Here is a 14,020-nt window from a genome sequence, read left to right as displayed (position 1 = left end):
TGACGTCAGTAGGTAAAGAAGAGGGAGGGAGCAATGAGTTCATAGGTAAAGAGAGGGCAGGGAGCAATGACGTCATAGGTAAAAGAGAGGGATGGGAGCAATGATGTCATAGGGTAAAGAGAGGGAGGGGAGCAATGATAGTCGATAGGAAAGGAGAGGGAGGAGCAGGTTGAGTCATAGGTAAAAGAGAGGGAGGAGAGCAATGACTGTCATAGTAAAAGAGAGGGAAGGAGGCAATGACCGGTCATAGGTAAAAAGGAGGAGGAGGGAGCGCAATGACGGTCATAAAGGTAAAGAAGATGAGAGTACAGAGGGAGGGATGACCAAGGAAATGAGAGAAGGAGTAATAGATGAAATTAATAGGAAGGATGGAAAGAACTTAAAAGTGAAATGTAAATGGAAAACGAGCAGGAAAAGAGGGAAAGGACTGCGAGTGAAATAGCAAGAGCATTGGGGAATGAAAACGAGGAGCGTACAGAAAGTTGTCCTCTAATTCCCTTCGAACGGGGCGACCATCAGATTCAACACTGCTTTGTGAGGCATCTAAAACAGCTCGTGACACGGCCGGCCGTGTACCGTATATCACAGGGAAGGAACCGGTGGGGAGGCAGCTGGGGCAGAATGGGGAATTGTCTCCCAGGGAGCTGGAAGGTCTTGAACATCCAAAGTGTTTACTCCCCATCTGAGTTCCCTGTAAACAGGCTGAGTCTCTCTCTCTTTCGACTGTCACCCTAGTGCTCTCGCTCTCTCTCCTTGCCCTCGCTTCCTGCCCTAGTCCCTCGCTCTCTCTCCCTTGCCCTCGCTCTCTTCTCCCTTACTACTCGCTCTCTCTCCCTAGTGCCCTCGCGCTCATCTCCCAGTGCCCTCCGCGCTCTCTCCCTTGCCTCGCTTCTCTGTCCCTAGTGCCCTCGCTCTCTCTCCTTGCCCCCCGCTCTCTCTCCCTGCTCTCTCTCCCTAGTGCCCTCGCTCTCTCTCCCTTGTCCCGCTCTCTCTCCTAGTGCCCCTCGCCTCTCTCCCATTGCTCTCTCTCCCTAGTGCCCTCCTCTCTCTCCCTTGCTCTCTCTCTCTTTCTCCAACTCACCCTTTCTATTCTATCTCAGGCCCACTCTCTCTTTCCACAAACACACACCACACACACACACACAACACGCAATACACTCAATGCTCTTCCCTTCATCCCTCTCGCTCTCTCCCTACATCTCTCTCGTCTCCCTACACTCTCTCTCTCCATTCTCTTTCTCTACTCTCTTCTCTCTCTAAGCTGGGGACAGAAAGTTGAGTTATTACCCGCAAGGGCCAGAGAGAAGGAGGAAAAAGCCGATCGCTCTATACACAAGCTCCGGCTAAACCTCTCCCATGACTGTTATCGTTATGGTGTAATGAGCAACATACACGAATGGCCTAGATCATGTTAAGCACTCGCGGAAATAAGATTACATAAGTGATACGGGAAGAGACAGAAGCGAGACGGGAGGAAGAGGGGAGAAGAAGAAAAGGGGGAGTGACCGAGAGGAAAGACCAAGATCAATAGCAGGCGGAGGGAAGAAGCAAATGATGCTGATCTCAATGACGTCATTGCTCCCTCCCTCTCTTTTACCGATGACGTCATTGCTCATCACACTGCGGCCCGCGTTGCTTTCCTCCTCGCACACATAAATTCTATTACATTATTTTCTGGAGCTACATTTCTCGCTCTCTAACTCTCCTCCTTTCCCTCACTCCCCCTTTCTCTTACCTATGAAGTCGTTGCTCATCCCCAGATCGTAGTCCCATACGGAGATCTCTAGGGTTTTCTTCGCCAGCTGGTCGTGTGGAACTTCATACACAAACTCCTGTAATGTAGAGAGAGAGAAAGGTATTCATGTACTCACTATTAGCGGAAAGTTACTCAGATTATGTTTAACATTGAATGTGAAACATGCATTGACTTAAATTCATGTTGATGGTAGGGTAGGTAGTTATGCAGTATTGAAGGAGATGGAAAATGTATTAAAATTATGGCACATAAATTATGGAATTAAATGCATGGGACAATATTCTTACACAAATGCATGAGAAGGGGTAAGCTATAGCTCTCCATCACTTCCAAGGGCATACAGTTCAACTTTAACAAACAACATTAATATGATATATTATATATCTTGCACATCTGGTTGCCAAATGTGAGTCAGAGAAATGGGTTGCCAGATACAGATGTAGGATCTTAATTTGATCACCCKTTTGTTGCTGATTTTCCTGCAAACTTGCAGKGTATTTGAGTTTTAAACAKGCTTCTAAAGTTTGTGATTTCCACTTTGAAATGTCATAATTGATTTGCCCTAACGAACAATGTATCAACCCATTCAAAAATGTTCATTAATTATAATCCACATAATAATTCATGTTTATTGTTGCTAAGGATTATTTTCCTGCAGTAGCAAACTGYTCAAATTAAGAACCTACATCTGTATCTGTGTATTGGAAGAATGATAGATATTACTTCACTGGAAGGTTGCCAGGTATTGGTTTATGTATTAGGGAGAGTGATTTGTAGTGCTCGGAGCGGGTGGAAGTACCTCATTAAACTCGGGATTGAGAGTTTTCTTCTTCACTGTGGTTTTGTACTTGGACTTTTTCCCCATATCAGGCTGCAGCACACTGAGAGAGAGGGGGAGAAAACAGCGAGGGAGATATAGAGAGAAAGGGAAGGAGGGGATGAGAGTGTGAAAGAGAATGAGGCATATGAGAGCRAGTTAGAGGGCATGGGAGAGCACAGAGGAGAAAGAGAGCAAGTGAAAGCCAGATCGAGAGGGAGAGGGAGATATGAAGGGAGAGCAGGAGAATGAGAAAAATATGGAATTTTAATTAGACAGTTGACACAGCATGACGACTGAAAATGCCGCTTTTCCCCCATATTTCTGACACAGGTCTTTTATTGTTTCTGAAACATCAAAGCAAATTATCTTCCATTTAGTCTTCCAYCCCGGCATGACATTAAACCCCACCGGAACGAGGGAGGAAAATAGAACAAAGAGAGACAGTGAGAGAAAAAAAATTGAAAAAATTCAGAGCCGAAAACTTTCATTTCATTTTTTGGGGAGAGGGCGAGAGAAATCGGTGATGAGAGAGTCAGAGACTCAAAAGCTCAAGCAAAGAGTGGGACAGACAGCTTCCCAGAAGGCCATTRGTTGTTATTGGAGGAGGCATCAGCATAAATTCAAGCAGCGAAGTCATGATGTTCTAGCGGGGAGGAGATATCTCACTCCCCAACGCCACCCACCTTCAGCCCAACGTCAATAACACGTACTCAATGACAAGCTAACAGATGTGCTGCTATGGTTGGGGTTTGTTCACAACAAGTAGACAGGAGGGAGGGAGAGAGGGATGAGAGAGAGAAAGAAAGAGGTAGTATGAGAGAGTTCTCAACCAACCCAGTGAAAGAAAGAAACAAATTGGATTTGTTGGAAAAGAGGGAGAGAGGGGTGTTTATAGAAAGAAAGATGGAAGAGGACTGGCCACCCCTCGGAGCCTGGTTCCTCTCTAGGTTTCTTCCTATGTTCCTGCCTTTTCTGGTGAGTTTTTCCTCGCCACTGTGCTTCCACATCTTCATTGCTTGCTCTTTGGCGTTTTAGGCTGAGTATCTGTACAAGCACTTTGTGACAACTGTTGATGTAAAAAGGACTTTATAAAACAAATTGGAATTTGATTGATTAAGATAGAGAAAGAGAGTCCTCAACCAACGCAGTGAAAGAGAGAAAGAAATTGGGTTCGAGAGAATACAAGCTAGGAGAAAAATKAAGACAGAGAGGGATGGAGGGAGAGAGACAGAAGAGTGAAAGAACGAGAAAAACAGTCAATTTCACACAGAGACAGAGGATAGAAAAACAGAGTGACAGTTGGAAAGCGGGGAGAAGGAGGAGAGCGAGGAGAGAGAGGAGCAAAACAAACCGCCCAGTTTAGAGACTCACACATCCAAACAGCACAGGCCGAGATGACAGTTTGCTCACTCAGCACCAGAGGGACGGGTGGCATCCCAAATAGCACCCTATTCCCTACATAGTGTACGACCTTTGAACAGAACCCTATGGGCCATGGCGCACTATACAGGGAATAAGCTGCCATTTGGGAGGTAGAGAAACTGAAATCCTCGTTTCCAATATATAATGTCTCTTCGTGGTCTCTGGTTGGAAGCGATTATGAAACGCTCTAATATCTTAGTTCATCTGCATTAACGGAGAGAGGAAAATAGAGGAAAGGCAAGTAGGCAACACACCAGCACTACTGAAGAGGTTCATATTGGTCTTTAAAATGTTGATGGAACGTTGCTCTAACATTTCTGTTCATCTGTATCCGAGAAGAGAGGAAAACAGAGGAAAGGCAGGCCACCCCACCTAGAGCAACTGACCTAGAGGTCAATATTGGTCTTCAAGGCATTGATGGAATAGCCTCTTGGTCGCTGTAAACAGGGTTGAGGGGGTTGTGTGGGTGATTGTGAATTTGATATATGCTTAAGTGAATTGTAAAGGCCAGKAGTAGGCGGCTCAAACCATAGGAGCCAATCGTATGTCGGAAAGATAGGAAAAGGCCCCCTGGACATTTGTAATGAGAAGTTAATCAGCACAGAATTAAGTACAACATAATATACATATGTATCTCTGTGGTTATTATAAGAGTCCCTGAGTCAGGAATCTCCTAGTCCAAGATCTCCAGCCATGCAATCTTGGATGAGCTACTGGGTGTGCAGGCTTTTGTTCCGGACCAGCATGATCAATGATGATCATACTCTTGTTTAAATAACCTGCGTAGTTGCTACTGCTACTGACAGTATTGACATTATTGACATGCTTGATTGACATGATGAGTGGGACCCTACCGGGCGAGGGTATATAGGTGCCTACCACATTGTTCCTACTTAAGGCTCTGACAAAGGCGATTCATGCCGAAACGTAAGACTATTGGTTGTTTCTCCCATCAATAAATCTATTCGATTTACCCAGCAACAGAGTGTCATGGTTCCTCCTGGCACCAGAGKGCGGCAGAGACCGCCCTAGAGACTTTTATTGGACTCGGGTATATCTTGTTATTTCATGATTGTGTCCCTGTTAAAAGAGGTRTGTTTTCTGTGGTCCTTTGTGTGTTTGTTCCCYGAGTGAGTTTGAGACTTAGTGTTTGTCGCTTTTCAAGTGTACTGTGATCCTGCGGCTACCGKTTCTCAGTAAAGTATTATGTTTATCCTTAACCACTGATTCCTTGTCTGGTCTCTTCTCTGCACCTGGGTCCAACCTCACCACGTCACACATAGTGCTCCTTTTTCTTTATTCTCCCGGAGACTCAACAGTTGAAGTATCCTGGGGTAAGGAATGTTTTTTTTTTGGAGTCAATGTTAAACTGACATCCTTGTTTCACACAGCTCTGCTTCGTCTATTTTYTGGCTCTGGTTGAAGGCCCCTGGACATTTTGTAATGAGAAGGTTATTAAGAGTCTGACTCCGAGAACCCATTTGTCTTGCTCTTGGCTCCAGCTTTTGACTCGCTCATTGATGATTAGCACATTTTTTTTGTCTCCCCCCCCTAAAACAGTTTTTGCTCTGAAATAGTGTCATGCAATGATACATTTGACGATGCTGCCTCTTGTTCTCTGTCCTCGTAGATGTGTTAGTGCTGGGTTGGAGCAAAAGCTTGCACGCACAATAGCTTCCAGGACCAGAGTTGGAGACCCGCAGCCATAAGTTGTGCTGGGTCCCAAATGCCCCCCCCCCCCAGTTCAATCATTGGGATGTGATACAAAACTAGGCAATGGTGTGCTTTGGGACCTTGATGACGCCTCCGAGCGGTCAGGTAGCCTGTTTGGAGTGTAAGACTAGATTTTAAAAAACAAGCCCCCCCCCCCACTACTTCTAAGACCAAAGTTGTGCCCATGAAATAGGGAATAGTGCCATTTGGGGTGGAGCAATGTAAAAGTTCATAGGACCCCAAACTTGAACCCTGCTTAATCTCTTGCAGAAAAYGTGTTATGTGAAACTGCAGCCAGCACACAAATCAACTTCCAGCTTAGTATAATATAACTTCTTCATTGTAAAGGGTTTAAACACTGTTTCCCATGCTTGTTCAATGAACCATAAATAATTAATGAACATGCACCTGTGGAACAGTTGTTATGACACTAACAGCTTACAGATGGTAGGCAAATAAGGTCACAGTTACGAAAATTTAGGACACTATAGAGGCCTTTCTACTGAATCTGAAAAACACCAAAAGAAAGACGCCCAGGGTCCCTTCTCATCTACGTGAACGTGCCTTAGGCATGCTGCAAGGATGCAAGAGGACTGCAGATGTGGCCAGGGCAATAAATTGCAATGTCCGTACTGTGAGACGCTTAAGACAGCGCTACAGGGAGACAAGACGGACAGCTGATCGTCCTCGCAGTGGCAGACCACGTGTAATAGCACGTGCACAGGATCGGTACATCCGGACATCACACCTGCGGGACAGGTACAGGATGGCAACAACAACTGCCTGAGTTACACCAGGATTGCACAATCCCTCCATCAGTACGCAGACTGTCCGCAATARGCTGAGAGAGGCTGGACTGAGGGCTTGTAGGCCTGTTGTAAAGCAGGTCCTCACCAGACATCACCGGCAACAACGTCGCCTATGGGCACAAAACCACCGTCGCTGGACCAGACAGGACTGGCAAAAGGTGCTCTTCACTGACGAGTCGTGGTTTTGTCTCACCAGGGGTGACGGAATGGAATGAGCGTTACACCGAGGCCTGTACTCTGGAGCGGGATCGATTTGGAGGTGGAGGGTCCGTCATGGTCTGGGGCGGTGTGTCACAGCATCATCGGACTGAGATTGTCCCCCCCCCAAAATGTCCGGAAACTTGCAGGTGCCTTGGTGGACGAATGGGGTAACATCTCACAGTAAGAACTGGCAAATCTGGTGCAGTCCATGAGGAGGAGATGCACTGCAGTACTTAATGCAGGTGGTGGCCACACAGATACTGACTGTAACTTTGATTTTGACCCCCCTCTCACATGTCTGTGGAACTTGTTCAGTTGATGTCTCAGTTGTTTAATCTTTTTATGTTCATACAAATATTTACACATGTTAAGTTTGCTGAAAATAAACACAGTTGACAGTGAAAGGACATTTCTTTTTTTGCTGAGTTTACATACACGCATGCTAAGTCCCTAACCTGGACTCCATCCTAGCTGGAGGGGTGCTTTCATCTTATCTATGAACATAGACAGGGCTCTAACTCCTCTTGCTCCACAATGAGATAGGGTGCAGGCTGTTAGCCAGCCTACCAGCTTAGTGGAGTCTGCCACTAGCACAGTCAGTGTAGCCAGCTCAGCTATCCCCATTGAGACCGAGTCCGCGCCTCGATCTAGGTTGGGCAAAACTAAACATGGCTGTGTTCGCCTTAGCAATCTCACTGGAATACAGTCCTCCATTCCAGTCATTATTGAATGATTGTGATATCTCACATCTCAAAATAGGGATACTTAATGTTAGATCCCTCACTTTCTTGGCAGTTATAGTCAATGAATCACTGTTCATAATCTTGATGTGATTGGCCTGACTGAAACATGGCTTAAGCCTGATGATTTGACTTTGTTAATAAATCCTCTTAAGGATCGGCCCTTTTTTTCCCCTTCAATTTTTGCCTAAAATGACATACCTAAAAAAAAAATACAGTACTAGTTTGACATGTAGCAAGGATATGCATATTCTTGCTACCATTTGAAAGGAAACACTTTGACGTTTGTGGAAATGTGAAAGGAATGTAGGATAATATAATACATTAGATCTGGTAAAAGATAATACAAAGAAAAAAGTTTACTTTTTAAACTTCTTCAGGATTGGTGGGTTCCCTGTGGGATGGTTGAGCTAGCGTAGGCTAATGCAATTAGCATGATGTTGTAAGTAACGAGAATTTCCCAGGACATAAACATATCTGATATTGTCAGAAAGCTTAAATTCTTGTTCATCTAAATGCACTGTCCAATTTACAGTAGCTATTACAGTGAAAGAATACCATGCTATTGTTTGAGTGCACAGTTATGAACATGAAAAGTTATTAATAAACAAATTAGGCACATTTGGGCAGTTTTGATAAAAACATTTTTACAGAAATAAAAATGGTTCATTGGATCAGTCAAACTTTGCACATACACTGCTGCCATCTAGTGGCCAAAATCTAAATTGCACCTGGGCTGGACTAATACATTACGGTCTTTCTCTTGCATTTTAAACATTGTACAAAAAATGTTTTGTTTTTATTTGACCAGATCTGTGGTATATTCTCCGACATTGCTTTCACATTTACACAAACTTCAAAGTGTTTCCTTTCAAATGGTACCAATAATATGTGTATCCTTGCTCCAGGGCCTGAGCTACAGGCAGTTAGATATGGGTCATTTTAGGCTCCTTTTTTTCCAATTTTAGCCTGGATAAGTTAAGAGGTTATATGAGGGCTCTCCTCCTGGTTACACTAGTGCCCATATCTCCTGCGCATCCCGCAAAGGTGGAGGTGTTGCTAACATTTACGATAGCAAATTTCCATTTACACCCCCCCCAAAAAAATTACTGTTTGTGTCTTTTGAGCTCCTAATCGTGAAATCTATTTAGCCTACTCAATCACTTTTTATAGCTACTGTTTACATGTCTCCAGGGCTGTATACATAATTTCTCACAGAGTTCCCTGAATTCCTATTGGACCTTATAGTCATGGCAGATAATATTCAAATTTTTGGTGACTATAATATTCACATGGAAAAGTCCACAGACCCACTCCAAAAGGCTTTGGATCCATCATCGACAAAGTGGGTTTTGGACAACATGTCTCCGGACTTGCTCACTGCCAGTCATACACTGGACCTAGTTTTGTCCCGTGGAATACATATTGTGGATCTTAATGTTTTCCTGATAGTCCTGGCCTACCGGACCACCATTTTATTATGTTTGCAATCGCAACAAATAATCTGCTTAGACCCCAACGAAGGATCATCAAAAGCTGTGCTATAAATTCTCGGACAACCCAAAAATTCCTAGATGCCCTTCCAGACTCCTTCCACCTACCCAAGAACGTCAGAGTACGAAAATCGGTTAACCACCTAACTGAGGAACTAATTGTAATATTGCGCCCTATAACACCCTAGAAGCAGTCGCAGCACCAAGAACATTAGTCAGAAACTAGCTCCCTGGTATACAGAAAATACCCGAGCCCTGAAGCAAGCTTCCAGAATTCTTTTACGGAAATGGCGCTCCACTAAACTGGAAGTCTTCCGACTAGCTTGGAAAGACAGTACCTTGCAATATCAAAGAGCCCTCACTGCTGCTTGATCATCCCATTTTTTCCCCTCCAACTTAATTGAGGAGTCTAAGAACAAGTCAACATTTTATTCTAAATAAATAGCAGCAATACACAAGAGAGGATGGCTTTTATTTCAGCAGTGATAAATTCATGAACTTCTTTGATGTAAAGATCATGATCATTAGAAAGCAAATTACGGACTCCTATTTACATCTGCGTATTTCTCCAAAGCTCAGTTGTCCTGAGTCTGCACAACACTGCCAGGACCTAGGATCAAGGGAGACACTCAAGTTTGTTTAATACTATATCTCTTGACACATAGATGAAAATAGTCATGGCCTCTAAACCTTCAAGCTGCATACTGGACCCTATTCCATTGTAACTGAAAGAGCTTCTTCCTGTGCTTGTCCCTCCTATGTTGAACATAAGAAACGTCTCCCTGTCCACCGGATATGTACCAAACTCACTAAAAGTGGCAGCAATAAAGCCTCTCATAAAATACAAACCTTGACCCAGAAAATATAAACTATGGGCCTATATCGTCTCTCTCATGTCTCTCAAATTTTGAAAAAGTGGTTGCGCCGCAACTCACTGCCTTCCTGAAGACAATGTATACAAMACGCTTCAGTCAGGTTTTAGACCCMATCATAGCACTGAGACTGCACTTGTGAAGGTGRTAAATTACCTTTTAATGGCGTCAGACCAAGGCTCTGCATCTGTCCTTGTGCTCCTAGACCTTTGTGCTGCTTTTGACACCATTGATCACCACATTGTTTTGGAGAGATTGAAAACCTAAACTGGTCTACATGGACAAGTTCTGGCCTGGTTTAGATCTTATCTGTTGAAAATATATCAGATTGTCTCTGTGAATGGTTTGTCCTCTGACAAATCAACTGTAAGTTTCAGTGTTCCTCAAGGTTCTGTTTTAGGACCATTATTGTTTTCACTATATATTTTCACTCTTGGTGATGTCATTCGGATACATAATGTTAACTTTCACTGCTATTCAGACGATACACAGCTGTACATTTCGATGCAACATGGTGAAGCCCCAAAATTGCCCTCCCTGAAGCCTGTTTCAGACATAAGGAAGTGGATGGCGGCACATGTTTTGCTTTTAAACTCGGACATAACAGAGATGCTAGTGCTARGTCTCAAGAAACAAAGATCTTCTGTTGGATCTGACAATTTAATCTTGATGGTAATTTCTCTGGACCCTGATCTCACTTTTGATGAACACATCAAGACTGTTTCAAGGACAGCTGTATTCCATCTACGTATCATTGCAAAAATCAGGATCTTTCTGTACAAAAATGGTGCAGAAAGTTCATCCATGCTTTTGTCACTTCTAGATTAGACTACTGCGGTGCTCTATTTTCCGGCTACCCGGATAAAGCACTAAATAAACTTCAGTTAGTGCTAAACACGACTGCTAGAATCTTGACTGGAACCAAAAAATTGGATCACATTAGTCCAGTGCTAGTCTCTACACTGGCTTCCTGTTAAGGCTAGGGCTGATTTMAAGGTTTTACTGCAAACCTACAAAGCATTACATGGGCTTGCTCCTACCGATCTCTCCGATTTRGTCCTGCCGTACATACCTACACGTACGCTACRGTCACAAGACGCAGGCCTCCTTACTCTCCCTAGAATATCTAAGCAAACAGCTGGAGGCAGGGCTTTCTGCTATACAGCTCCATTTTTATGGAATGGTCTGCCTATCCATGTGAGAGACGCAGACTCGGTCTCAACCTTTAAGTCTTCATTGAAGTAGGTCCTATGATTGAGTGTAGTCTGGCCAAGGGGTGTGAAGGTGAATGGAAAGGCACCGGAGCGACGAACCGCCTTTGCTGTCTCTGCCTGGCCRGTTCCCYTCTCTCCACTGGGATTCTCTGCCTCTAACCCTATTACRGGGGCTGAGTCACTGGCTTACTGGTGCTCTTCCATGCTGTCCCCAGGAGGTGTGCGTCACTTGAGTGGGTTGAGTCACTGACGTGATCTTCCTGTCCTGGTTGGCGTCCCCCTCGGGTTTGTGCCGTGGGGGAGATCTTCGTGGGCTATAYTCAGYCTTGTCTCARGGTAGTAAGTTGGTGGTTTGAAGATATCCCTCTAGTGGTGTGGGGGCTGTGCTTTGGCAAAGTGGGTGGGGTTGTATCCTGCCTGGTTGGCCCTGTCCAGGGGTATCGTCGGACAGGGCCGTAGAGTCTCCCGACCCCTCCTGTCTCAGCCTCCAGTATTTATGCTGCAATAGTTTGTCGGGGGGCTAGGGTCAGTCTGTCATATCTGGAGTATTTCTCCTGTCTTACCCTGTGTCCTGTGTGAATTTAAGTATGCTCCCTCTAATTCTCTCTCCCTCCCCTCCCAGAGGACCTGAGAGTTCGRGAGTTCGAGACAACAGGTGCGGTAGAGAGAGTTGTAAACAGMAGGTCCGGGACAAGGTAGCATGTCCGGTGAACAGGTCAGTGTTCCATAGCCGCAGGCAGAACAATTGAAACTGGAGCAGCAGCACGAGCAGGTGGACTGGGGACAGCAAGGAGTCATCTGGCCAGGTAGTCTTGAGGCATGGTCCCATGAAAAGCCAACTGACATTCACTCCTGAGGTGCTGACCTGTTGCATCCTCTACAACCACTGTGATTATTATTATTTGACCGTGCTGGTCTTCTATGAATGTTTGAACATCTTGGCCATGTACTGTTATAGGGCTCCCGAGTGGCGCAGCGGTCTAAGGCACTGCATCTCAGTGCTAGAGGCATCACTACAGACACCCTGGTTTGAATCCAGGCTGTATCACAACCAGCCATGATTGGGAGTCCCATAGRGCATCGCGCACAATTGGCCCAGCGTCGTCCGGGTTTGGCCGGTGTAGGTCTTCATCGTAAATAAGAATTTGTTCTTAACTGACTAAATTATTATAATCTCCAACCAGCACAGCCAGAAGAGGACTGGCCACCCCTCAGAGCCTGGTTTCTTCCTAGGTTCCTGCYTTTTCTAGGGAGTTTTCCCTAGCCACCGTGCTTCTACATCTGGATTGCTTGCTTTTTGGGTTTTAGGCTGGGTTTCTCTGTAGAACTTTGTGACATCGGCTGATGTAAAAAGGGTTTTATAAATACATTTCATTGATACACTCCAGACAACTACTGCTGTGCARGTGTGTCACACTGACCGAAGCAATGCATTCTGGGATGTTGGGGGCATAGCAGATCTTAACTTCAAAACTTCCATAAAAGTAGGTTCAGTGACACAACCACGCTCACCGCAGTTCCTCTCCTACAGACAGTGAGAATATGTCTGACAGGTGAGATTCACCCAGGCCGCATCCCATATAGCATTCTATTCCCTAAAGCACTACTTTTGTCCCGAGCMATATGGGCCCTGGTGAAAAGTAGTGCACTGTTTAGGGAATAGGGTGCCATTTGGGATGCACAWCTTGGTTGTTTCAGAGCATCAATTCTGCTCAGTTGCTGATCACTGACTCCCTGRGCAGACTGACTGATCTACAAATCATTTTTGCCTCCTAAATAACTACTGTAATTCGTAAATCAGTCATATCTAGATTGATGCTCTCAAACATAGCCAACTAGTCAGGGTCACAGTTTGCAAGTGCAGAGGCAGCACTTATAACTAAAAGTTACACATTGCCATGAGGGGGAAATTATGATGAAACGCTTTTAACCAAAAACATATTTTTTTTTACTTGAGCGAGAGCTTGCGCCTTTTCCCCCTCATGTAAACCTTACATTTCAGCTGCACCTCCACTCGATTTTGAGTCTTACCCTACATACTTCGGTTAGAGTATGCCTTTAAACCACCATCACAAAACAGTACAGGCAAATAGTTACTCTCTTTGAGTAACAACAAWAGAGCACAGACAAGCGCGACGGACCTCGCCAAAATAGGATCAACAGAACTGCTCGCTCGGAGGCGATACAACAATAACAGCAGCCGCCGTTGCGACACTCCGCTGCTTCTGATTCTACCSGCCAGCTTGACTGAACACACTTCAAACACACAGGACAACTCCCCACAGTACGAGAAGAGAGACGGCGTCTSSAACRCAGCTCAGACATAATAGGCTRCTAACTAAACAGCAGGCGGTGAAYGTCAGAGATTTGARACTGTGAAAGAMGAGCGTCTCCAACRCAGCTCAGACGCAAGGCGTCTCGAAGACAGAGATGAGAAACTATAAGAGAAAAGAGTCTTGAACGCAACTCAGACAGAAGCCTGCTTAATCACACGGTGTGGATGTCGTAAACAAACAATTTGATTTGTGGCTGTAAAATAGGAGAGTGCATTGAACGCAACACAGATACTAAACTGCACGTCAAAGACAGCAAAATATGAGACACTCTCAAATAAGAGAGGGCCTAAAATAAGATTTGTGACTGAAAAATAAGAGAGCTCCGACATACTAAACAACAGATACTGGATGTCAAAGATTTTTTTTAAAGAGATTAAAGATCAAATAAAAAAGCGGGGAAAATGAGAGAAAAACAATTTCTTGGCTCCAGAACTCTATCGYGCCATACATCAAAATAGAGGCAGATAAGACACCCAGCTCTGGCTCAAAAGAGGTGCAACAGAGTCAGTACCTCAGGAGTAAATGTCAGTTGGTTTTCCACAGCCAAGCAATCAGAGGTTGAGAGAGAGAGAGAGAGAGAGAGAAGAGGAGAGAGAGAGAGAGGTAGAGAGAGAGAGAGGGTTGAGAGAGAGAGAGGTTGAGAG

At 44.7% G+C, this 14,020-nt stretch overlaps 1 protein-coding gene across 1 annotated transcript in view; it reads right to left on the bottom strand.

The window, feature by feature from the left end:
• LOC111958344 (double C2-like domain-containing protein beta) overlaps positions 1–14,020 on the bottom strand; it is a 69,854-nt gene that overhangs the window by 12,059 nt on the left and 43,775 nt on the right. Inside the window, exons 8-9 of the mRNA XM_024138480.2 lie at positions 2,556–2,637; positions 1,736–1,832 (exon numbers count right to left, since the gene is read on the bottom strand). Coding sequence (XP_023994248.2) covers positions 1,736–1,832; positions 2,556–2,637 — 179 coding nt within the window. The remainder of the gene's footprint in view (positions 1–1,735; positions 1,833–2,555; positions 2,638–14,020) is intronic.

Source organism: Salvelinus sp. IW2-2015, unplaced genomic scaffold (assembly GCF_002910315.2).
Source record: "Salvelinus sp. IW2-2015 unplaced genomic scaffold, ASM291031v2 Un_scaffold1497, whole genome shotgun sequence".
In the NCBI taxonomy this organism is placed as follows: Eukaryota; Metazoa; Chordata; class Actinopteri; order Salmoniformes; family Salmonidae; genus Salvelinus; species Salvelinus sp. IW2-2015.
The sequence above is the reverse complement of the archived record's forward strand: the minus strand, read 5'-3'. Positions and strand labels throughout refer to the sequence as shown.